Source organism: Balaenoptera borealis (genome assembly GCF_965194805.1).
Source record: "Balaenoptera borealis genome assembly, chromosome: 5".
In the NCBI taxonomy this organism is placed as follows: Eukaryota; Metazoa; Chordata; class Mammalia; order Artiodactyla; family Balaenopteridae; genus Balaenoptera; species Balaenoptera borealis.
The window spans coordinates 49555343-49580621 of record NC_138862.1 but is presented as its reverse complement, the minus strand read 5'-3'; the positions used below and the strand labels follow the sequence as shown (position 1 = coordinate 49580621).

The following is a 25279-nucleotide window of genomic DNA, read 5'->3' as shown; positions in this document are numbered from 1 at the left end:
TGAGGATATGGGGAGGGGGAAGGGTAAGCTGAGACGAAGTGAGAGTGACATGGACATATATACACTACCAAATGTAAAATAGATAGCTAGTGGGAAGCAGCCGCATAGCACAGGGAGATCAGCTCAGTGCTTTGTGATCACCTAGAGGGGCGGGACAGGGAGGGTGGGAGGAAGACGCAAGACAGAGGGGATATGGGGATATATGTATACATATACCTGATTCACTTTGTTATACAGCAGCAAATAACACAACAATATAAAGCAATTATACTCCAATAAAGATGTTAAAAAAAAAATAAGACATGGTGTTTCTAAGATCCTTTATGCTGTGTAACATTTCTATGATAGAAACTGGCAAAAGCTTTCTATAGACCTCCCATATCTACCACTTACCAGATGTGTCACCTCAGGAAAGTTTTTTAACCTACTAGTACTTCAATTTTCTCATCTCCAAACAGGATTATTAATTAGTAATTATAATATTCAGGTACTAATTAGTAATTAGTACTTGAAGATTGGGTTATTATAAAGAATAAATTGGTTAATAAAAATAAAGCCTTAAGAACAACATCTAGGGACTTCCCTTGTGGTCCAGTGGTTAAGACTTCACCTTCCAATGCAGGGGGGGCAGGTTCGATCTCTTGTTGGGGAGTTAAGATCCCACATGCCTCTCAGCCAAAATACCAAAACATAAAAGAGAAACAATATTGTAACAAATTCAATAAAGACTTTAAAAATGGTCCACACCAAAAAAAAATTTTTTTTTAAATAAAAAAAGAACAACACCTAGAACATTAAGTACTCAATAATAGTAATTTATTATTACCAAAACTATTACTACACAATTATTTTTAGAGACCCTCTTTCTATTTCTTAGAGAGAAGAGATGGCTCTTAGACTCAATTTTTGGAAACAACATAGAGAAACTACACTCGACCCCACCATACTAACTTCCTGTGAATAGGACCAGTGTCCTGAGCCATATGACGGGATTCATGACTATTAAAAATGCTTTTTCAGTCCAAATAGAAGCTTTGGGGTCCCTTTGGGGATAAATCCATTCGTCTTTACCTAACTGAATCCTTAAGAGCACATCTTGTAAACTTTCACTTCCAGATGTGGAGCAACCGGTATTGGACTAGCCCTTCTGTTATAAACAATAAAATTAGAGATAGTGCATGAGGTAATTGTTTTTAAACATTGGACAATAAGAAACACAATGCTGTGACCCTCGAGAGAGGAGAAATTCATAAAGTGAGCCCCATGATTTCCCTGGATCTCTACCTGGGCACAATTATCCAACCATGACCTAGCAAGCTAGAATCCAAGCAGAGCACAATGATCCTGCTGAGCTGAAGAGGCAGAGGTCAGAGTTCAGGAAAGCTGAAGCAATCAGAATCTGCAGGGCAAAGCATCAGAAGGTAAAGCAGGTATGTAGGGGCTAGAGAGAAGGGAGAGACCCAGAAGTTGTGCAGGAGGTTCTCTGTGAATCCTAAGATGCACATGCCCATGGCAAGAGTACCTGAGGCTTGTAGTAACTATACAGAACAGTCACCATAGAGACAAGAACAGAATAAAGATACTAGATACAAAACAGTGCTAGAAGACATGGAAGTTCTGGCCAAGCCAGAGTGGCAAGACCTTGTTATCAATTTATTAACACAAAAGGCATCTATCTAAGACACCAGAGAAGACTAGAAACATGCTTTCGGGTAAGGTCCACTCCATGCCCATCCTAACAAGGTCTAAAACCAAGCCTTTAAAAGATCTTCAGTGAAAGCTGAATTTAGATGTTGAGACCTGCAAAGATAGAAGGCCTTGGGAAACATATTGAGTTTTCCAATAGGTGTTCCCTAGCAAAGCATAAAGGCAAGCCTACAGAGTGCAAGGTAATCAACCAGTAAATGAGCTGCCTAATAGAAGAAATGGTAACACTTCTCAAAGGAAGATAACAAAAGTACAGAGCCTATACAATGCACCACCAACAACGTGCAGTACACAATTTAAAAAATCACTAGACATAAAAAAGAGTCATGTACCACAATGTTCATTGCAGCTCTATTTACAATACCAGGACATGGAAGCAACCTAAGTGTCCATCGACAGATGAATGGATAAAGAAGATGTGGCACATATATACAATGGAATATTACTCAGCCATAAAAAGAAACGAAATGGAGTTATTTGTAGTGAGGTGGATGGACCTAGAGTCTGTCATTCAGAGTGAAGTAAGTCAGAAAGAGAAAAGCAAATACCATATGCTAACACATATATATGGAATCTAAAAAAAAAAAAAAATGGTCATGAAGAACCTAGGGGCAGTATGGGAATAAAGACGCAGACCTACTAGAGAATGGACTTGAGGACACGGGGAGCAGGAAGGGTAAGCTGAGACAAAGTGAGAGAGTGGCATGGACATATATACACTACCAAATGTAAAACTGATAGCTAGTGGCAAGCAGCTGCATAGCACAGGGAGATCAGCTCGGTGCTTTGTGACCACCTAGAGGGGTGGGATAGGGAGGGGGGGAGGGAGACGCAAGAGGGAGGATACATGGGGATATATGTATATGTATAGCTGGTTCACTTTGTTATAGAGCAGAAACTAACACACCATTGTAAAGCAATTATACTCCAATAAAGATGTTAAAAAAAAAATTACTAGACGTGCAAAAAACAAAAACAAAAAAAGGCAAAGTGACCCATAGTTGAGGGAAAAACACCAGTCCCAACATTACTGAGATGATGGATTTAGAAGATAAGGGCTTTAAAGCAACTGCTATAAATATGTTCAAAGAATTAAGAAAATAGGGACATCATGAGTTAAAAAGTAGGGACTCTCAGCATAGAAATGTAAACAATAAAAAAGAGCTAAATGGAAATTTTAGAGCTGAAAAATTACAATGACAAAAAAAAATCACAGTAGATCAGAGACGGGAGGAAAAAAGTCACTGGTGAATTTGAACATAGGAAGGCAAATCTATAGCAATGATCCAAGCTAATGAATAGAGAGCAAATAGATTGAAGAAAAATAAACAAATCCTTAGAGACCTGTAGGACAGCAGAAAATGGCCTAAATATATGTAATTAGAGACCTGAAGGAGAAGGAGGTGAGAAGTAGGGCAAAATAGACTTTTTTAAGAAATGACAAAAAGGCAAACTACAGACTGAGAGAAGTTTTTGTAATATCAATACGTATATAACACTGGGTTTATATCCAGAATATAGTTTAAAATTTTTACAACTCAGTAATAATAATACAATCTAATTATTTTTTGATGGGCAGAAGACTTGAACAGGCACTTCACCAAAGAAGATACATGCGTGGCTAATAAGCACAAGAAGAGATGTTAAATATCATAGTTATAAGGAAATTGCAAATCAAAGCTACGATCAGATACCACTACATATTCATTAGATAGATACCACTCCACATCCTTTTAAAAGGCTGACAATACCAAGTATTGAAGAAGACTGCGAACAGTTGGTTATCTTGCTATTGAGGGTGGAAAATAGTACAACCACTTTGGAAAACAGTTTGACAGTTTCTTTTAAAGTTAAGCATACTTATCATTTGAATCAGCTACTCCACTCCCAGGTATTTACCAAAATGAAATAAGAACATATATCCACCCAAAGAGTGTTCATAGTAACTTTGTTCATAATAGCCCCAAACTGGGACAACCCAAGTATCCACCAATAGGCTAACAAATTGTGTTATTAACACAGTTAAATACTATTCGGCGATAAAAATATAAATTACTAATAAAGGCAACAATGTGGATGAGTCTCCAAAACCTCATGCTGAGTGAAAGGAACTCAACACAAAAAATATGCACACTGTCTGATTCCATTTATATGAATACTAGAAGAGGAAAAACTAATCTATAGTGATAAAAATGAGATCAACGGTTGCCTGGAGCAGTAGTTGGAAGCAGAGACTGACTGCAAAGGATGTACATGAGGGAGCTTTCTGGTGTGAGGAAATGTGCTATATCTTGATTATGATGGTGGTGATGTGAGTGTATACATTTACTGAACTGTACACTTAAAATATATGTATTTTATTATATGTAAATTATACCTCACAAGGTTGACTTTTAAAAGAATATTGGCATAACTCTTTAAATTAGAAGGCTTATTTTCATCATCATCCTGTAATGAGTCATTTAACAATAAATTTTATGGGGAAAAAGTTCTTTTTGAATCATACACAAGCACCCCAAATGAAGGTCTAACCATTCGTTTTTGTTAAATGTGTGTGGCTGGAGAAACAGAAGCCCGTAGAACTAATAAAGCTCCTGCCCATCATCTCTGATTCTAAGCTGCAGAAGAAACTGTAACTTCAGTTCTTATCTTTCTAAGCATCCTCAGTAACTATTTGTTGACCGGTTCCTAAAGTGAGTGTCTGGATTTATTTTATAAACAAGTTCCACCATCTAAAATCTTGGCTGCTGCAGAGCTTAGGGGAACATTTCCTGCAAAATCTGCGCCAGTCTCATAACAGAGGTAAATAGTCAGAGTCTGCATAGTGAACCAGTTCCACTGCTGGTCAGATAGGCTGTCCTAATCACCCTCCTCAAGGACCCTCTTATAGGACCCTCTTATAGGACCCTCTTACAGAATTTTTTGTGCAAGGACCTTCTTATTCACTTTTTTGAAAACATAGGCAATAGGGAAGCTGGACTTTCCTTTTATTGAAATTTTCCTATTTGTAGTGGGAAATTGAGGGACAAAAGAGAGGTGTCATAAACCAAGGGCAATGCTAGCCTGTGCAGTGACCGTGTGTGTTAAAACGAGTGCCTCAGCTTACTGGAAAACCTCCCTTACTGATTTGGAGCCTTAATAAAAATAGCAGGATGCTCACTTCAGCAGCACATATACTAAAACTGTAACAATACGGAGAAGATTCGCATGGCCCCCGCACAAGGATGACGCACAAATACATGTAGCGTTCCATATTTTTATATATGAAGTCTAAAAAAACCCCCAAACTCATAGAAAAAGAGAACAGATTTGTGGTTACCAGAGGCAAAGGGGTAGGAGGTAAGAGAATTGGGTGAAAGCGGTCAAAAGTTACAAACTTCCAGTTATAAGATAAATAAGTACTAAGGATGCAATGTACAACATGATGACTATAGTTAACACTGCTGTATGATATATTTTAAAGTTGCTAAGAGCGTAGATCTCAAAAGTTCTTATCTCAAGGGAAACCAAAAATTTTTTATCACTATATGAGGTGATGGATTTTAACTAAACTTACTGTGATAATCATTTCCCAATATACGTATGTCTAGTCAGTATACTATACACTTTAAACTTATATATAGTGCTGTATACCAATTATACCCCAATAAAACTGAAACCAGAAAAGAAAGAACAGCAGGAAATGTGTAAACTTTCACTACAAGCTCGAACCCTGTGTTACCTACTGTATTCATTTTCTATTGCTACATAACAAATTACCACAAATTTAGAAGCTTGTACCACCCCCCATTTATTATCTCACAGTTCCACAGGTCAGAAGTCTGGGAGGGCTTGGCTGTGTTCTCTGCATGGAGTATCACAAAGACAAACTCAAGTGTCGACTGGGATGAGCTCTTATCTGAAGGCTCTGGGGAAGAGCTGCTTCCAAGCTTATTCAGGTTGTTGGCAGAATTCACGTCCTTGGGCATGTAGAACTGAGATCCCATTTTCTTTCTGGCTATCTAGAAACTACCTGGATTTCTTGGCTCATGGGTGCCTTCCTCCATCTTCAAAGCCAATAATTGTGGGTTGAATCCTTCTTACACTTAGAATCTCTCTGACTCCCTCTTCTATGAGCAGCCAAAGAAAACTCCCTGCTTTTAAAGGTCTCAGGTGATTAGATCAGGTGCACCTGGATAATCTCCCTAGCTTAAGGTCAACTGATTAGCAATCTTAATTACAACTGAAAAATTACTTTTGCCATGTAACATAATCACAGGAGTAACACCAGGGACAGAGGTCATGGGCATCTAGAATTCTGTCTACCATACTGACGTTTCATCTGTCCAGCACCACTGACCTTCATTGTATCCCTAGTGATACCATTCACCCAAACATTGTAAAGTTGTCTTTAAAAACAAATGCTGCTAGTCAGTGATTCCGAGTCCACTTTCCAGGTTATAGTAATTAAGACTGGGATACCATTAAAATATCATATTTAAAGCTATAGGAACTGAGTTTAAATTCCAAGAGTTCAGAGAAGAGAGAAGTCAGTAGGAGCTGGGGAAAGCTTCATAAAGGAAGTGGCAGCCAAGCAGAGCTTTCAAGATTGCACATAATTTGGGGAGGCAAGAGCATGACTAGAGACAGGAATAAAAAGTGCATCTATTGAGCAGTGAGGAGACCCACCTGATAGCTTGTTGGGGAATGACGGAAGGTACGGTTAAACAGCTGAGGGAAGCTAAAGTAAGATGGCTTTGTGAACCAGGACAAGAGTATGCACTTGATTCAATGAGAAATACTGAGCCTTTGAAAACCCTTTTAGGTTTCTGTAGGAGTATGCTAAATGGTTGGAAATTTGGGGATTGGTGAGAAAAATGAGATTACAGAAAGAATAATTAGAAAGCTATGGGGGACACAAATTTCTTATCTATTAGAGACACACACTGACAGTCTATGATGAGTGGGTTGGGCTTTAACATATTCCAGAAAGAAAATAAGGGGGAAGAATGGCAAAATGTTTATAACTGATGAAGCTTTATGCCAGGTACATGAGCGTTCAGTATAATATTCTCTCTACTTTTGAGTATGTTTGAATTTTTCCATAATAAAATGGGGTTTTTTAAAAGCCAATTGTAGTAATCTGGGAAAACCTAGACATGGGTGGTGACAGGAAAAATAGAAAGAAAAAAAAAAAGACTGACTAATATAGCATACATTTGACCTTGATAACAGATTTGATATAACAACTTCAGCTGAGGGAAGAAACAAAACTGACTGATTTTTATAGCCTTGGAAATAGAATAATGTCATAAAAGAGAGCCTGTCAACTGTCTATAAATTCCTGAACTTTAAACAATGTACCTCATTGGACTGTATGATGGGAATGTGTATGGAAATTAATAAACTATGTAGGTTAAATTTCTGTCTATGGATCTCTTACTCTGTCTACTGCACCACATGAAAAAACTGGACAGATTTTCATCAAATTTAGAGGGTCTGTTTGGAAAACTCTACCTATCTAATATAGCCCCATTTGCTCTATACAAAAAATCATTTTGTGGGACCCTAGGTGTGTCTCATTCATTTATTTTTATTCTTAAGGTAATATAGTATATTATTTTTCAATTTTCTACTAGTTGAGTCCAGGAATTTACCTTTTTAAAAAGTTTTCCAGGGACTTCCCTGGTGGTCCAGTGGCTAAGACTCTGCACTCCCAATGCAGGGGGCCTGGGTTTGATCCCTGGTCAGGGAACTAGATCCCACATGCCGCAACTAAGAGTTCGCATGCCACAACTAAAGATCCCACACACCACAACAAAGATCCCATACATGGCAACGAAGATCCCGTGTGCTGTGATTAAGACCTGGCGCAGCCAAATTAATTAATTAATTAATTAATTTAAAAAATAGATAAATACAAAATAAAAAGTTTTCCAGGAACCTGGAAAGATTAGAGTAGAAGCACCCAAAAGGTTCAAATGCTTGCTTGTTTTCCCAAGTGATATATTTTCAATTTTTTTAGATAGACATAAGAACTTACACCAGACAAAATTGTTATCCTGAAGATTAATAATTCTCATTTCCATATATGCAAGAGCCTAAAAAGGATAATTTTTTGAGAATTTTAAAGTAATTCTGGAAGGAATACTTCTTAGGAGCAGAAAGGGAGAGAGAGACTTTTTTAAAAATGAATGAAAGTGATATCTAATGTAAAAAACATTTGGAGCCGATTTGGAAAGAGAGCCAATTCGGAAAGAGACAGGTCTCATGGGCAGGCTCCCACTGAGATGACTGCCCAAACTAAAGAAACTTAAGTCCACAGAGAGAAGAGCAGTTCACTTGCAGAGCGGTGAGGCCCCCAAGGCTTCCAGGAAAGCCAATCAGGAGGGACCCCACACTCTCATACAAGTACTTGAAACTAAAATCCTGCCTGAGAGACATTGGCTGCAGATACAGAGAGAAGGACATGTGAATTAAGATACCACGAACTGAGAAAATAAATAACAATTTCAAGCTTAAGCCCCAAATCAATTAAGCTAAGGAATCTAGCAGTATTTCACAATCTGAAATGTGTCCCTATTGTCAAGCCCAAAGATACTAAGCTGTTGCAAAAGGAAGTACATGCTGGATCTAATTACCAAGTCCACAGAACTACTGAAATCTTTATTCAGATTAATAGGCAGAATCCTTTTCACTTAAAAAGGTAACATCTGGGCCTAAAAAAGTATATTTTAATGGAACTTGGCAAAATGGATCAATATTTATTGTCTGAAACCGTGGATTTCCTTGATACTTTTCACTTCCAAGCTTCTGCAGTTTCCAGTAAGTGCTTACTCTGGTGTTATCATTACAAGGTCAAATGGTCTAAAATGCAGGCATTTCATCTGTGATCATGTTGCTTCCCACATGGGCAACTCTAGATAGTGTGATCCAAGGTGAAGAGTAGCAGGTTTATTCATATGTGTGCCAGAGAGTAAAATGACTAATGATCATCAAAGAAGATTTGTTGTAAGTTTCAAACGATTAAAGCTCTTTAAATCATTATGGTAACTTCTAAAATTTTATCTCAATAATTATTTTATTGTTTCTATTAAAGTTTATCAATGGTAAATGAGTCTCCTGGTCAATGCCAGGTGTTACAGGTAATGAATGAAATGGAGATGACATATCATACATTAAATCAAAAATTATGTATAAGAGATACTCATAGATTCTGAAGACAGACTACAGGATTGCTCAAAAAGAAGACGTCATCTTAATCACTTTGAGAGAAATGATAGTAGCAGAAAAGATTATAAAGGCTCTTTCCCTAGGGGTTAAATGGTACCCCCCCAAAAAAAGATATAGTCATGTCCTAATCCTCAGAACCTGTCAATGTGATCTCAATTGGAAAAAGGGTCTTAGCACATGTAATTAAGAATCTCAAAATGAGGTCATCGTGGGTTATCTAGGTGGGCCCTAAGTCCAATGACAAGTGTCCTTATAAGAGACACACAGTGGAGGGACTTCTCCGGTGATCCAGTGGTTAAGACTCAGGGCTTCCACTGCCGGGGCGCAGGTTCCATCCCACGTGCTGCACGGTGCAGCCTAAAAGAGAAAGAAAGAGACACAGTGGAAAACACAGGGAGAAGGGGAGAAGGCCATATGAAAATGGAGACAGAGATTGGAGTTATAATGCTACAAGCCAAGGGATGCCTGGGGCTGCCAGAAACTGCAAGAGGCAAAGAAGGATTCTCCCCTATAGCATTTGGAGACAGCACGGTTCTGACACACCTGGATTTCAGATGGCTGGCCTCCAGAACTGTAAGAATAAATTTCTCTGTTTTAGGCCACCAAGTTTGCGGTAATTTGTTACATAGTCCTAGGAAACTAGGACTAAAACCTGTGGATTAAAAGCCAGATGACCTTAGAAAAGTGTTTTCTGAGAGAAAAAAAAACAAAAACAGCTTAGGTGACTCATGATCTCTCCTTCAGAGCTAGTTTCTATAACACAGGATCAAACATGTCTGGCACGTAGCAGGCATTCATCAGTTTCCCGCCTCATCCCCATGGGCATTCCAGCAACCCATTCTGTTACCACCATATAGCTACCGCCCAGCCACAGGTTCTCTCCAAAGTCTGCATTTCCTAATTAATTTAGACTAAACTGCGCACTAGAATCATCTTCACATGTACCTGCTGGAAGCCCTAAAAACCCTGGAGATTCTGATTCAGGGCATCTGGGGTGGAGCCAAGGCATTTGCACAATTAACAAGCTTCACAAAAGCTTGGACTAGCTGTCTAGCTACTCTACCCCAAAATCTTCTTGGGCTGATAGGCAAGGGGAATAGTGCGATGGAGGGAGCAGGGGGCAAGGGGTTGGAGGAAAAAGGACACACATAGGAAAGCTAGACACACTGAGAGAAATCTCCACTTAGTCCTCCTGGAAATGTGCCATCCACGCAATGTTTCTGCGTCTGCAAAGGTAGAGTGAGGGGACTGAGAAGATAAAGTGAAACCAGACTTGGTGTATAGCTGAAGATAAGTCTTCTGGGATTAAATCATAAACTCCATGTGGATGATAAAATGTTTATACATTGAGGTATAAAATATACTGCAAAAATATAAATTAAAAAGGAAGTCATGAAATTAAATTCAATTTAAGAAGTATTTATTGAACATCTCCTATGTGTCAGATACTGTGCTAGGTGCGGAGCCTCTGATGAAGAATAAGATGGCCATTCGCCTCCTCTCAAGGACAAGTCCAGGGCACTAGCAGGAAAACCAAAAACCCAGTAGTCTGGTTATAACTAATGTAAAACCTTGTACCCAGGCCTGATCTCCGAGAGACAAACAAGAATTTAGTCATTGACGTTGATTTCTTCCTGGAGTCGTGTTCAATACAGAACTGATGTTATCAGAAAATGAAAGTTGGTAGTACTGAGTTTAAGAAGTTGACATTTACTAAAGGTTAGAGGAATTTGAGGAAATTCTCCCCTCCTGATTAGGTAAGAATATAGAAAGGATATTAAATGCGACTGATTTGATTAACAAATAGAGCTGAAGATTTGGTCTCTGACACTTGAGGGAATTCCTTAGTGAAACACCAAACTACATTATTAGAATTAATCCTTTGCACAGAAGGACTACCTGATTTTTTTTAAAAAAGAGTGCCAGCTATGCCACTTTTCATTAACATATCATTGATATCATTGTTATATGGCTGAGTTAAGTTAGAACCATGATAGTCATTAACTCATTAGTACTTTATAGTATATCTCTGGCTTGAAACACCACTTCCCCCAAAACCAATGATCCCAACCAGGATTGGCATACATTCATTCACTCATTTAACCAGTATTTTATAAGTTCCTACTCTATGCTAGGCACTCTGCTAGACCCTGATGTTGCAGCAATGAGCTTGTAGTCTTGGCTTCTATGGGGGTCATTCTTTTTTTTTTTTTTCTTTTTTTTTTTATAAATGTATTTATTTTATTTACTTTTGGCTGCTTTGGTTCTTTGTTGCTGTGCAAGGCTTTCTCTAGTTGTGGTGAGCGGGGCTTACTCTTTGATGCAGTGCGCAGGCTTCTCATTGCGGTGGCTTCTCTTGTTGCGGAGCACAGTCTTTAGGCGTGCAGCTTCAGTAGTTGTGGCACGCGGGCTCAGTAGTTGTGGCTCATGGGCTCTAGAGCGCAGGCTCAGTAGTTGTGGCGCATGGGCTTAGTTGTTCCGCGGCATGTGGGATCTTCCCGGACCAGGGCTCGAACCTGTGTCCCCTGCATTGGCAGGCAGGTTCTCAACCACTGCACCACCAGGGAAGCCCTATGGGGGTCATTCTTTAAGGAACATTCCATCAAGAACCACCCTCTATACCCATACGGCAGATATTCGCTAATCAATTACAGTACCCTCTCCTGCCAAACCCCTAGACTGCCTGAAGATCTTTCTCAACGTGCTACTCATGAGAATATTACCAGTTAGAGGTAGAACACAAGATGAAACTTACTGGCCATCCAAATGCTAACCAAGCTACAATGAATCACTTGTGGTTTCTCCCAGAATACTATTGCCTTGGTTCATGTCATTTTGTTTCATTCACCTCCCTCTCCACTTGTATGAACATTCAAATTGACTCTTCTGAAGATACAGCTCAAATGCTCTACCTTGAAGTCTCCCTAGTGCTCCCCTTTCAGATATAAAGTCTTCCTCTTTAGAATCTTTATATTTCTTCCTCTTTTTTCTAATACAGTACATGCCATGTCTCCCACATATGTATCTTAAGGATAAGAAATATGCCTTTTATGTCTTCGAATACCTCATACTATCTGACAGCTTTGCGCACACACGCGTGCACACACACACACACACACAATCACATACTTGCTAAGCACTGGTTCAGTTAATTAATTATGAGAGAATTTGAGATTAAGAGAGAACATATAAGCTCACTTGGGAAAAAGCTCACAGTATATCTATGTTCAATGGAGGTATATCATTTCCACTGTTCTGGTAATCAGGTTGCATTTGCAATACAAACTGCTCTTGAGATTTCATTTATATGAGAGAAGAAAAATTATACTTCATGTACAGAAATAGAACTACAGTACATTTTTTTTTTATAAATTTATTTATTTTATGTATCTATTTTTGGCTGCGTTGGGTCTCTGTTGCTGCACACGGGCTTTCTCTAGATGCGGCAAGCGGGGGCTACTCTTTGTTGTGGTGCGCGGGCTTCTCACTGTGGTGGCTTCTCTTGTTGTGGAGCACGGACTCTAGGTGTGCAGGCTTCAGTAGTTGTGGCTCGCAGGCTCTAGAGCACAGGCTCGGTAGTTGTGGCACACGGGCTTAGTTGCTCCGTGGTATGTGGGATCTTCCCGGACCAGGGCTCGAACCCGTGTCCCCTGCACTGGCAGGCGGATTCTTAACCACTGCACCACCAGGGAAGCCCTACAGTACATTCTCAACCTGTGAGTCATTGGCCCCTGGTGGTTGTGAAACCCCTGATATCGTAAACAGCATTTGTGCGTATATGCACACCAGTTTCTCAAAAGAGTTTACAGGAACTAGAATACACGTGCAGTGATTGACTGATGTTGACAGATGTTGATGTGTTTATTCTCACTCGTCAAAATGGCATGTTGGGAAATGGAGGGACCCCATTTACTGCTCTTCCCAGGTTTACATCTCTCGGAATGATCCTGGTAATCTCCAAATTGTTTTTCCTATGTTCACTGCTCCCACAAAATAAAGTATGAAAAATACAGTCATAAACATAGAGACTTATCTTTTTTAGCACATAAACTTCTATAGATCAACAATATCTTTTAAACTTCCATGATATTTTCAGAACCTAGTAAATCTCTACTAACGAACTTGGCAAAGAGTTTTTTCATGTTAAATCTTATATAACTTCAGGAAACTCATTCTCAAAAAAACCCTAATTTAAAGGATATTGGCTAATTTAAAGGATTTAGATTAGTAATTAATAGCACTTCTCAACCTTGGGAAATATAAATAAGGGAATAGGAAAAGAACATGCATATCCTTAAGAAGAATAGTATTACTGAATTAATGTTTATTTAAAGCCATGCATGAGTTTTTCCATGAGTGTGAATGGACAGATTCACATCACAGCCATACTTTCAGATACCAAATAACTATAACTAACTTTTGTCCACAAGACATACTGGGTCAAACAATGTGATCGATCCAAAGGTTATCTTTTTCTGAAGGATTTAAGCACTTAGCTACAAAGATGATTAGCCAGTAAATTGCTTATGAGACTTCTCATTTAAAAGAAAAAAAGAAAGGTTTTTCATGAATCAAATTTATTACAAAGAATTAATGTACAATCAAAGCCAAATACGTTCCTCGGGGTATGCCAGAGATAAGCAAAATAATATTATTAGAATTAAAGTTACTAAAAAATTAGGCATTTTTTTTCTGAATGGTATTATGAAACATCATGGTACGTTATCATTATTTGACAACAGAAAACCAGTAAAACATGTTTCAATATTGACTTTTTGTTGTTCTTATAAAGGTAAAACAAACATTCCAACAGAGCAAGTAAATCATAAATTCTAGAAAGTGAGTCATAAAGAGGTGTTCTCTTTAACAGCATGCAATTCCCTACAAATAATGTATCTCATCTCAAAGCATATTTACAATTCAAACAGAGCTCTGCCAGCCACTAAAGGAACAACTCTCCATCTATTTCATCTACAGAGATGGTGATTACACAGCTCCTCTGAATGCATATGATTTTTAAAAATAGTGAAAATCCACTTGTTCTTTTCTAGTTTATTGATTTACACATTTCAAATGTGGCCATGTTAATGACCACATGTACAAATATTTGTACAAATATTTTAAAAGACAAAAATAACAATTATATACAGTTTGCAAAGATCAAACTTTACCCATGGTACCCTCCATCTAGTCCAACGACTAGAGACTTTCCAACACCAATAACTATCAGGTACTGCATCAGGCCAAACGAAGCCCCAACACTACGTCCAGATTTATTTTTTAACTTCCAAATGCTTTCATTTTTCTTTAAAGAAAAAGTTTACAATTCACCTCCTTTTAAACCGGCAATAGCTACATAAGCAATGCCTTATGCCACAAATCAAAGCCTTCTCCTACCCAAAAGCTACTGTTAATTGAAGTCAATTTTACCACTCAGATTAAATTCAGATGTCTAGAGCCCAGATACCTGGGTATGAAATATTAAAATCTGCCAAGAGGAATTAGATATTTTTCTTCTTTTCTTTTAACATAACCCACTATATAATAGTGAACTAAATATGTTTGTTTCATAGAAACAACTTACATTTGCCAGTACAGAGCAAATGGTCTATGTACAGATACATTAGGACTGCCTAACTGACAGTGAGTATTGCTGACCAGGCTCCCAGCCAATGGAGCTAATACGGTGGAGCTCTCTGCTGAATGGACTTTCCCTTCAGGATACGTCGGATCTGGAAAGGAAACCAATAGGATTTGTGAGGGTTTTTTCCTACGATCAAAGTACCACATCTCCTTCAGTTTCTTTCCTTTCTTATATACTCTACACCATTCCTTTCTACTTGTAAGTAAGTATATGAAGAAATATGCAACAGTATGTGTCAAGATTTTAAGGGGACAAAAAAAAAAACTACAACTCCTTTTAAAGTTTACTACAGACCTGCTATAATGATCTTTGAGTACAAGAAAGTAAAGCATCTCCATTAAAAATTATCTGAGGTTGAAAATCTCCAACAGTTTAACTAAGACCTATATTCTTTTCCTAATCTTTACTCCTGTTATTTTTGAGAACATTTAATATAACGCAGTAATCATGGTTATTATAATATCTCACCTACCTTGATGTCAGCCTCAACCAAGAACCGAGAGCCCACCTTACACACACAAGTAAATTATAATGCCCTTCGAGTCAAGATAGCTGTCATGACCTCCAGGAATTAAAGCATCTGTGCATGACTGTATGGATCACAGGAAACCCCCAGGCTCATTCAGAGTCTAGTAATTGATTTTATACCCCAGCCTGACAAATTTTATGATCTGTCTCTCAGCCCACAGAAGATGAGAAGCAACAAATTAGAAGAAAGAAGATTGCAGTAGGGGATGCAATTGACAGCTGCTAGAAGGAGACACAATGACCATAGTCTGACAATAAAACCAAAGGAAAAGACCCTCCCTCCACACACAGAGACACAAAAAATACAAAAGCAGGAAGGAGAGTAATCCAAGAACATTTAGCAAAGAGTCAAGCAGCTCTCCATGTTCAATACTCCCTGAGAACATCACTCTATGACTGCACACCACAAACAGCAAACCAGAAGTGAACAGTGCGCTTAGGACTCTGCCATTTACTATTTAATGGTGGTCCCTATGCCTGGACCCACTCTGAGTCTCAGTCTTCCGAGCTGAACCTTCACCCTGCAAAGTTTTCCTAACTATTAAGTGGCATAATATACAGGAAAACTCTACAAATCATCAAGTGATTCGTTTTAAGCTATAAAGAGCTCCACAAATATGAGTTACTATAACATTATGGTCATAGCGAGGGCTGTAAATCAAAGGCAAGGCTAAATTGCATTCCATATATTTTATTTTGTGATTATTAAAGTATGTAACGACCCACAGCCACAATCTCTCATTTCCTCCAGGGAAAGAGTTTCATCAAAAATATTTTAAGTTCTTCCAAACGTATGGACACCAAGGGGGGAAACTGGTGGTCGGCGGCGGGGGGCAGGGGGTGTGATGAATTGGGAGATTGGGATTGACATGTATACACTAATATGTATAAAATGGATAACTAATAGGAACCTGCTGCTTAAAAAAATAAATTTAAAATATATATTTTAAGTTCTTAAAAAGAGTCAGTTCTTGTTATCAAGAAAAGTTTAGTCATATGAAACTGTTCAATCCCCAAATATAATATATTGGGTTGGCCAAAAAGTTCATTCAAGTTTTTCATAACTGCTTACAGCGAAAACCAAACAAACTTTTTGGCCAACACAGTAGAACCATATGATGAGAAAAGCATAATTTTATTTAAAGTATAAAATATTTCTAGGTTCTAAATTACATAAATAACCTTCCCATTTTTTATTTAGGATCAGTTAGTAGATAGAAATCATTGTTAACAGCTAATGTTTACTGAGCAGCACCCACTTATGTGCCTGGGACTATTCTGAATACTCTACAGACACTGACTCGTTTAATATGCACAATATTTGAAGGCTCATCACTTACTCACAAAACTAAGATTCTCTTTCTTTAGTGTGTGCAGGAACCTTGGTTCCTCCTCTTTCATCAACTCCCAAATGTCAAACCATTCTGACTTAGCCCAAACCCAAGTTTGTGTCTTGGAAGAAAAAGAAAGACTAGCTGACTTCTGACCATTTGGGGTCCATGGATAAACCCTCAAATTTCTTACTCTTCCTTTGGAGACAAAGCAAGTGACTCTAAACGGCTACAGTGACCACTGTTGAGACACAGATGTTGATAAAGCCCACCTGAAGAGTGCCAGCTGGCCCCTGCCCCTTATGTTTCAGAACAATGCCTAAAAGTATTTCTTCTCCCTTCTGTGGCCCTCACCTGTTCTCCCACAGGGCCATCAGGAACCAAATGCACTGGCTGTTCGTTCTCCAAGTTCCGAGTACTTGGGTCTGCTCCCTTCCTCATCAACAGGCGGACTGCATCCAACTGTGTCACCCGATATTGCAGGCTGGCAGCAACATGGAGGGCGGTGTTTCCATTGTAAGCCTAAAGACAAAGAGACAAAACGACACCCATCAGGAAGGGAGACTTGCATGAAAGCAGCTCAAAAGCTTGAAGAAGGTATAAAGAAGGTTATTCCAACTCTTGTGCAGTTCTTGAACGCTTCTAAAAGTACCTTTGCATTCACAAAAGACAGGCAACTGGGCAGTTCCAAAAAGAGGCGAATGAGTTCCAGATTTGCTTCTTCAGCTGCCAAATGCAGGGCTGTGCGACCACTTTTACGATCCTTGTCAAAGGCAAGAGGGGGAAAAAAATGAACATCCAGAAACCATGCCCTGGATATGCTTCTCACCCAGTCTCTCATATGTCTGACTCACCCTTGGAGACTCACTCGGAGTGCCCCCTTCTCCACAAACCCTTCCTTCAACCCAAGCTCCATGGAATCTCTCATTCCTCCTAGTTCCTTTTTATCACATCTACCCTTGTATACCGGGTGGCCATAAAATGTAGAAACATAGACTATACTGTTTTATCATGTGCTGTAATATAAGAAATCATTTACTGTGTATTCGCCTGTGCTTCCAGACTTGGTGGTCACCCTGTAGACTTATAATTAGCTATATCTCTCACCATTTCTACTAGACAGTAAGCTTCCCAAGGACCCAAGTGGCTTATGATTTAGGCATTTTCCCCTGGGGCCCCTAACTCAGTACCTCAGCCTTGTACATAGCAAATACTCAGCAAATAAACCTCAAATTTAAAGATAATAAAATATTTTCCAGTTTAAAAAAACAGAAGATTAAGTCCAGAGCCAACAACAATGAAGAAACCCTTACAAAATGCACTACCTTCAGTATCTGTGTATGACAATGGAAGCAAAATGAAAATATCAATTTCAAGCATTATCTTTTCCTCTCAAATGAAGACTAATTCGTTTCACAGCTAAATGATCTTTTGAATAATAATCCACAGATTAAAAGCAAATCAAGAAACCAGATGAGGTGATCTTTTAAAATCTAAGCTTCTTAACTATCCATACATTGCTACTCCCTCCATTAATTTAAAAAGATGGCAAAAATAAAATAAAAAGGGGGAAAAGTTTTAATCTATACTTGGGAACACGGTCTTCTGCTATAACCACTTCTCTCCCACATCCCATTTCCAAACTCTTCTGTGAATTTTACCTTAGCTTCCACTGCGGCTCCCATTTGAATCAGACACTTAATTGTATCAACTAGACTCTTATTCTTCAGCAAAAGCTCCTGAACTTCAGGTGAATGGGGCTGTTGGTTTCTCTGGAGTTCGTGAACCACCGCATTGTGGGCCACAACTGCACAGTGTAGAGGGCTCAGGCCTAGAAAAAAGCATAAGAAAGCAGTGGTCAAGCATCCCATCAATTCTTTTAGTTGTTCTATAATTACAAACCTTGAGGGTGGTCTCTCACATGACCTACATACGGGCTCCACAGGAGCTAGTGAGGCAATCTGAGTAATCCCTCCATTGGGTCTTACTGCTAATTTTATCTATAGAATATTTTAGCTTTAATTACCTCCCTTCCTGATTGGTATAGAACTTAATGCCCTTAGAATTAATGGGCCCCTCTCTCTGTTTCTTCACCCAATAATGCGTCAATCACTTACCATCATAGTTAGTTGCCTCCAGATCCACAAACTGATTGCTCCCCGCTGCTCCCTTCTGAATTGCCTGCAGAATTTAAAAACAGACATCTATCAGCAAAAGACAAACTACACAAATACTCATCTACTAGTGTTCCAAGAGAGGAGTAAGTCAACTCAAAAGAGAGCATTGCAACAGGCCATCTACATCCAACTCCTAATATCCAAGCTGTACCCCTTTGGCCCTGTGGTAATGGGAGCCTGGCTCGCTGCCTCTTACCTGAAGCACCTGGGAGTGGCCCTTCTCTGCACAAACATGCAGGGGGGTTCTTCCCCAGCAGTCAGTCGTATTCACCCGGGCCCCGAGGTTCACCAGATCCTGCACGATGAGGTGCTGATTGGCAGCCACTGCCACCTGAAAGGCACTCTGTGGACATTCAGAGGAAAAAAATATTTTTTAAAACCCATAACGCTGTAGTAACAAAGAATATGAACCTAAACTGAGACTGAGGGGAAAAAACCCCACAGAGAGAAAATAAATCCTGTTAATAAGCAATAAGATACTGTAACACAAGGAAACTAAAATAAGCTTAGGGTGCAGCTTTATTATACCCAGTTAGTCTTTGGTCAAATAACTACAGAGTTAACGTTAATAACTTCAAGGTTGGCAGTGACAAAGAGTCAACATCCGGAAGTTAATATTAACTAAACTCTCTTGGTCTGGAACTCTGAAATGATCTACACATAAATAAGAGACCGGCCGTCATCTTGTCCCCATGACCACACCTTTGCCACTTCCCTCTGTCAAGATCCTCACCTGTCCGTTGTGCTCTTTAATATCCAGCATCTGAAGCGCATTCATCTTTCTTGCAAGGACATAGGAAAGTGCCCTTCTCCCCTGGGCGACAGCAATATGGAGGAACCTGGGGAAAAAAAAAAGGAAAAGAAAAGAAGTGAATTATTTCTTATTTCACTAAGTTCATCCTTTTTAAAAAAAAATTCTTCCTTTAGCCCCTTTCTTGATATGTTGGTGTACTCAAATCAAACAGTACAGAGCATAATTTGTCTTTTCTTCTATGCTGACAATACATCTGAGTTGCAACAAGATGAATTAGGTTACCAGAAAAAAGAAGTACGCCAGGCGCCGTGCTGATAGCTTTAAATCCATTATTTTTAATGTTCATAAAAACCCACTGAGGGAGGTATTATCATTTTACATGCCCAGAAACTGAGGCATAGAGAGGTTAAACAACTTGCCCAACACCACAAAGATGTCAGGATAGATCAGTATTCAATCTACAAATCAACTCACAGTTGATCATGACCAACTAACCATGATCTAACTGATTTTGCTCTACAGACACAATCTATGCTAATCTTTCAAAACCAATTATTCAAAGACACGTACATTTTTATTAATTTAGAACAGGTAATTTGTTCAGCCAGAAAAAAAAAAAGAAAGGAAAACTCTCACTTGAAATATGAGCTATCATTCTACGCCCACTAGTCATCTTGTTTAGCCAACCACTTACTCAGACCTAAGCTGGCATCCCCTAGAGAAATTCTGTGCCCACTGTGTCCAGCAAGCATGGTTTACCAAATTAGCTCAATGAGATAAAGGGACATACTCACGTGTCACCATCTGCATCCTTTGAAAGAAACTGGTCTTGGGAGATATGTGCCAATTTGCTTTCTTCCTGCTCTACTTGCCACTGAAAAAATGACTTCCCTAACTGTGTGGTGTTCATTGGATTTCCGACGATGTTCGGGAAGGGCGGTGGTGCGTTTAAAGGGGCAGAGCCTGCATCGTGCCTCGCCAGGGCCTCACAGGCACTGTGTGGCATCATGTTGAAGTTCTGCACGTGGGCATCATTTTGCTGCTGAACGCTGGGGGCAGTCTGTGGGGGAACAGCAATATTCTCAGATTCCCTGGGATCACTTAGAAGGGATGCAAAACTTTGGTTCGGGCAGAACTGTGGTTCTTGACCATCAAAGATGTTTGGTTCATAGCCGGGGGACTGGGAAGTTCTGGAATAAGGACTGTATTCCAGAGCTGGGTTGTGGGTGTAGTGCTGCGGCGGCAGCTGCTGCACGTTCTGGTTCTGTGGAGAGTACTGGTACATGGAAGCCTGATCCATCATGTGTGGGGAGCTGCTGACTTGGAAGGGTTGGTATTTCTGAGGTGGAGAGAAGACCTGCCCTCCGTGGAAGTCCTGACACTGCTCGTGGGGGGAGCTCGGAGGGACCCCCACAGGGCTCATCCAGCTAACTTGGACAGTGTTCAGGGAAACCAGGCTGCATTCATTCTTAATGTTGATAATGCTCTGAAGCAGATCAGCGCTGCTGTCCTGTTTGGATTCATCGTGATGGACATCTTCCATGCTTTCCGCGGGTGTGGGTGTTTGAGGTGGCGTCTGGAAAGGGAGAAAAAATAAGTTGCGCACTCCCTTCCAAAATTATTCCAGGAATAATTTCCAAAGGGTATTCAGAGGAAAATAGTGAGATACGTACCAAAAACTGGGTATGTAACAAAGCTGGTCTTTTGCAAGCTGGTCCATCAGACAATATATCAGGGCCTTTCCTTTTCCCACTATATGATACTGTGTTCTTCAATTCTATACCCAAGAAAGGAATATGGAATCTATGATAATTTTATTTCACAAATTTTTACCCATAATCACACTACACTGTTTTACCCTACAGCCCCCATGATATTATAAATAGAGGTAACTCTTACCTGTGAATTGCTCTCTGTTCACACCTTGTGTCTATAAGGAAAAAAAGTTTCCAATTTAGTGTGTGATAAATGGTTTCCTGATTAACATACATCAACAAACAGACTTACCTCTACCCCTCTTTACAGTTCACCATAAACCTTTGACATAGCTATTCTAGCAATATTTATTTTCTATGTTAATTTCCATCCTATCTTGCAACTTCCCCCATTTGCACTTTCACCTAAGTTCAACTCAGGTCAAGACAAAATTAATAAGGCCACTTGAGTTTTCCCTTTCTAGTCAAAATGTTCCATTTTAACTGAACCACATTAATTTCCTTGCCCCCAACTTGCCTTCATTTATTTATTCATTAAATTTCTCTTGCACACCTGCCAAGTGCCTAGCAGTGGGCCAAGTGACAGCAATATAGCAGACAGCAGGAGAAATATGTTCTCTGTCCTATGGGCTTTGTGGTCTACAAAAGACTTGCCCAACCTAGGTTAGCAGAGAGTAATAACACTGACAGGCTAACCTCCCTACCCCCCAACCCAATACAAATAAATTAGGTGCCACCTTAAAATCATCGACAGCTTGTCCAGAAGCCTTCTGTTTATGACTTCGGATGTGCAATAGGAGTTCCTTCACTGAGTTCTTCACGCGAACACCTTGAAAGGGTCCTCTCTGCTGCCTTCCAACCCCCATATGGGGCTCAACTGTTCAAAAAAACAAAACAAAACAAAACATATCCCAATTAAGTGTCTTCACAGACATGAATATTAATAACCTCAAAAGCATAGCTATCCAACGTGAAAAAGTTCCCAACTAACAGACCGCAAAGCCTCTTCAACTCGCTTGCCTGATACCTTTCCCCACCAGGAAGCCTAAGGAATTAAAGCTCATAAAAATATCGTTTCAGGGAACCCCAGAGCCGAGAGATAAACCCAAATTAATTCTCTGTCTCTCAGCCCTACCCACCCATGAGACAGGATCACAGATTTTGCCACCCTGACTCTCATAAATCTGTAATTATTCTAGACTTTTGAAAAACCTTGGGGGAGCAAGGAATAAATGATGAATTTTTAGCTTTTCAAACCAAAGGCTTTATGTCCACATAGAAATTTTAAAGTCTATCAATTCCACTCACCTAAGAAAGTACAAAACAAACTTCTTCCAAAGATCTCAATGTACCAAAGCCTAACATTTAACAATGTCTCAGTTTATTATTTCCCTCAGTTCAGCTACGCCAATAAAGCTACATAAATTCACTGTGCTTAAACGCATTTCCACATATGCACACAGGATTTCCTCTCACCGACTGTTTTTGGATTGTTCACATAGGCCTTCTAAGTAAAAAGGAAATAATCTCATTTCATATTTAAGCTTTAAAATACACTTTAAAATGTAGTACATGAGTACAGCATTCTACTCTGACCACTACTATGTCACAACCTCTTGGGATGAGTTGAACACAAAGTAAACACACAAAGAGTCAGGAAATGAATAATTCAGCAACTCCATTGAGAGTGGAAAAAAATAAGATGGGTCAAAAAACAAGGCACAATTTTAAATATATAAATATATACACACATATATATATAAAATCAAATACATGAGAGAAGCAACCCAATGATACGGCAAACTAAACACTAGTTAGTTTTATGTTTAAGTCTAAGAATATCTTGCCAGAATCTAATACAGCATTTCTCTGGAATGACAGCAGTTAATAACTCAATGTCACAGGGAGAAAAATTCAGTTTCAGAAATCCCCTATGGTAAACCAAAGAACTAGCAAAATAGTTTCAGCCAGATGAAGGCCAAATGTGGAGGAAAAAAAGGGTCTAAATACACACACAATTTTGGCATTTGCTACACACTTAACATACAGGGAGCATGTTATACAACCGAGTGGTTTAAATCACTTTTTTAAATAAAAATGACAAACCACATTTTTTTTTTTTTTTTTTTTTTTTTTTTGCCACACTGCACAGCATGTGGGATCCTAGTTCCCCAACCAGGGATTGAACCCGAGCCCCCTGCATTGGAAGCGTGGAGTCTTAACCACTGGACCACCAGGGAAGTCCCGAAAAATCACATTTTAAACTAAAACACAAGCAAAACAGGAGTGGCCAGCCGTGGGGAATACCTGAAAGAGAACGCTCTTTAAAATCATGCTGATTAGATTTTCCAAAATTTGAGATTATCTAGACGTTCTTTGGTTCACCTACAGCGGCATCCTGTTTTCCCCCCAATTATGCAACTCCGTTAAGAAAAGAAACTAACAATTCACAGCCGCAGAACGGAAACGTTACGCCTTTCTCTGCTACAGACGGCTCAACCATTCTAAAGCACACAAAACAAAGACCGAAGAAATTCTGGGCAGACTTCGGAAAATCACAGACTCAAGGTATAAATTGGTTTCCAGTCCAGCTTCACCTTACATCTTAATAATATCGGTTTCTTTTCTTTATAAAGTCCTTTTACTTAAAATTTCCACAAACACGTACTTAGGAAGAAATAAATCACGACCTTCAACCCAGTACCCAAACCCTTATCGCCGGCTACAGCCTTTCACTAAAACAGCCACAAGAAAAAGGTACACCTACATCAGATCCAAAACCTCGCCATAGTATGTGAATTATAGCTTAATAAAAGTGTTTTTTAAAAAAAAGAAAAGAAAGAGAAAACCCAACGTGGTCCATTCCCCCCACCCGAAGTCAGAGCTGTGTGTTTCAAGCTACCAGGCCAGCTAGACGGCGCCCAGATTTCACAGACGATCAAAGGGCATCGAGTGATAGTCAACGCCCAGCACGGGGCAAGGCATCCAGTAGTGGCCTAATAATGATGGCTAGTGTGATTATGTACCGCCGCTAAAGCAGGCACCGAAGCCACCTAACACCTGGCCGAGGTACCTCGCTTCTGGGCGGCCCAGACCCCCCCTCCCCGCGGGTGGGCCGCCCGCAAACGGGGATCCTGGGGCCGCCCCGCCGGGGCCGGTGGGTACCTTGCAGCCGCTCAGCACGGGCGCCGCCTCTCGGCCGGGACTCTACCGCCCCGCAGGAGGACACGGACGAGGCGGAAGAGAAGTCGGAGGAGTCGGAGCCGGGGGAGCCGGGCGCCGAGGGCCCAGACGACGAGCAGCCGGCGTCGAAGGCGCCGGGGGCGGCGGCGGGCGGCGACGCGCCGTAGAAGTAGGCCAGGTTGAGCGGGCTGGTCATAAGGCCGCAGTCGCCGGCCGCGTCCAGCAGCCCCTCTCCGCCGCGGCTGTCGTCCAGCAGCTTGTCCACGATCATGCTCCCGGGCTCGGCGCTCGGGGACCCCAGACACCTGCGCCACCGGTTCGCTGCGCGCGGCTGCCTCCCGACTGCGGCTGTGGCTGTGATGGGCTGGGGGACCTATCGGCTGGAGGACCTATCGGCTGGAGGACGGCGCGGGCACGGGCGTGGCCCCGGGCTGCCCGACTATTTAACCGGCCTTCGAGGCCAGGGGCGGAGAGAAGAGGCCACCGCCTCGCCCGCCTCCCCCGCGCCCGGCCGGGCCATTGGCGGCGTCGAGGCCGCCTCCCGGCCCCTCCTCCGGATGCGCCCCGTTTCCAGTAAAATGTACAGGATGAGGCAATGTGCCCTCCGCCCTCGCTCCGCCCTCGCTCCGCCCTCCCGGCCCCGCCCAGACCGACCGGTTGTTTTCCTGCCCTTCACCTAGAAACCCCGATGGAGCGCGACCTCCTGGCCCTGGGACCCCCTGCCCCGGCCGCCCGCGGACGGATGTCGGGGCCGGCGCTGCCTCGGCGCGCTCCCAGCCTGGCCTAGATGCCCAGGAAGAGGGCGCGTGGCGTGGGCCTCGCCCGCAGTGGGCGGCGAGGAGGCGGGAGGCGGCGGTGGGAACAGGTTGGCCTGGTTCCGTGGTGTAGGAAAGTGCTGGAAGGTGCGCTTCGCGCAGCCCTCCCGCCGTCTCGCGCCGAGCTTCTCGCCAGCCCCAGCCAAGGCGTCTCCCAGCCAAGGAGTCTCCCAGCCAAGGAGTCTCCGGGAGGTTCTTAAGGGCCCGTCTCCT

The 25279-nt window shown here is 40.9% G+C and overlaps 1 protein-coding gene across 27 annotated transcripts in view; it reads right to left on the bottom strand.

Moving 5' to 3' along the window:
* NFKBIZ (NFKB inhibitor zeta) overlaps positions 1–24867 on the bottom strand; it is a 154275-nt gene extending 129408 nt beyond the window's left edge. For 18 of the 27 annotated variants that reach the window (XR_014244706.1, XR_014244707.1, XR_014244708.1 and 15 more), the window contains exons 1-11: positions 24234–24860; positions 21806–21945; positions 21253–21283; positions 21027–21130; positions 20148–20929; positions 19333–19438; positions 18796–18942; positions 18540–18603; positions 18084–18253; positions 17075–17185; positions 16777–16944 (exon numbers count right to left, since the gene is read on the bottom strand). Coding sequence is in view for 5 of the 27 variants with exons in the window: in XM_082392087.1 (XP_082248213.1) it covers positions 16777–16944; positions 17075–17185; positions 18084–18253; positions 18540–18603; positions 18796–18942; positions 19333–19438; positions 20148–20929; positions 21027–21130; positions 21253–21283; positions 21806–21945; positions 24234–24522 (2112 nt within the window). In the remaining 22 variants the exon portion in view is untranslated. Of the gene's footprint in view, positions 1–2656; positions 9277–9301; positions 12900–13221; positions 14652–16776; positions 16945–17074; positions 17186–18083; positions 18254–18539; positions 18604–18795; positions 18943–19332; positions 19439–20147; positions 20930–21026; positions 21131–21252; positions 21284–21805; positions 21946–24233 lie in introns of those variants that run through there. The other 9 variants (XR_014244702.1, XR_014244703.1, XR_014244704.1 and 6 more) reach the window with 5 other exon arrangements.
* Between the last annotated feature and the right edge of the window lie 412 nt (positions 24868–25279).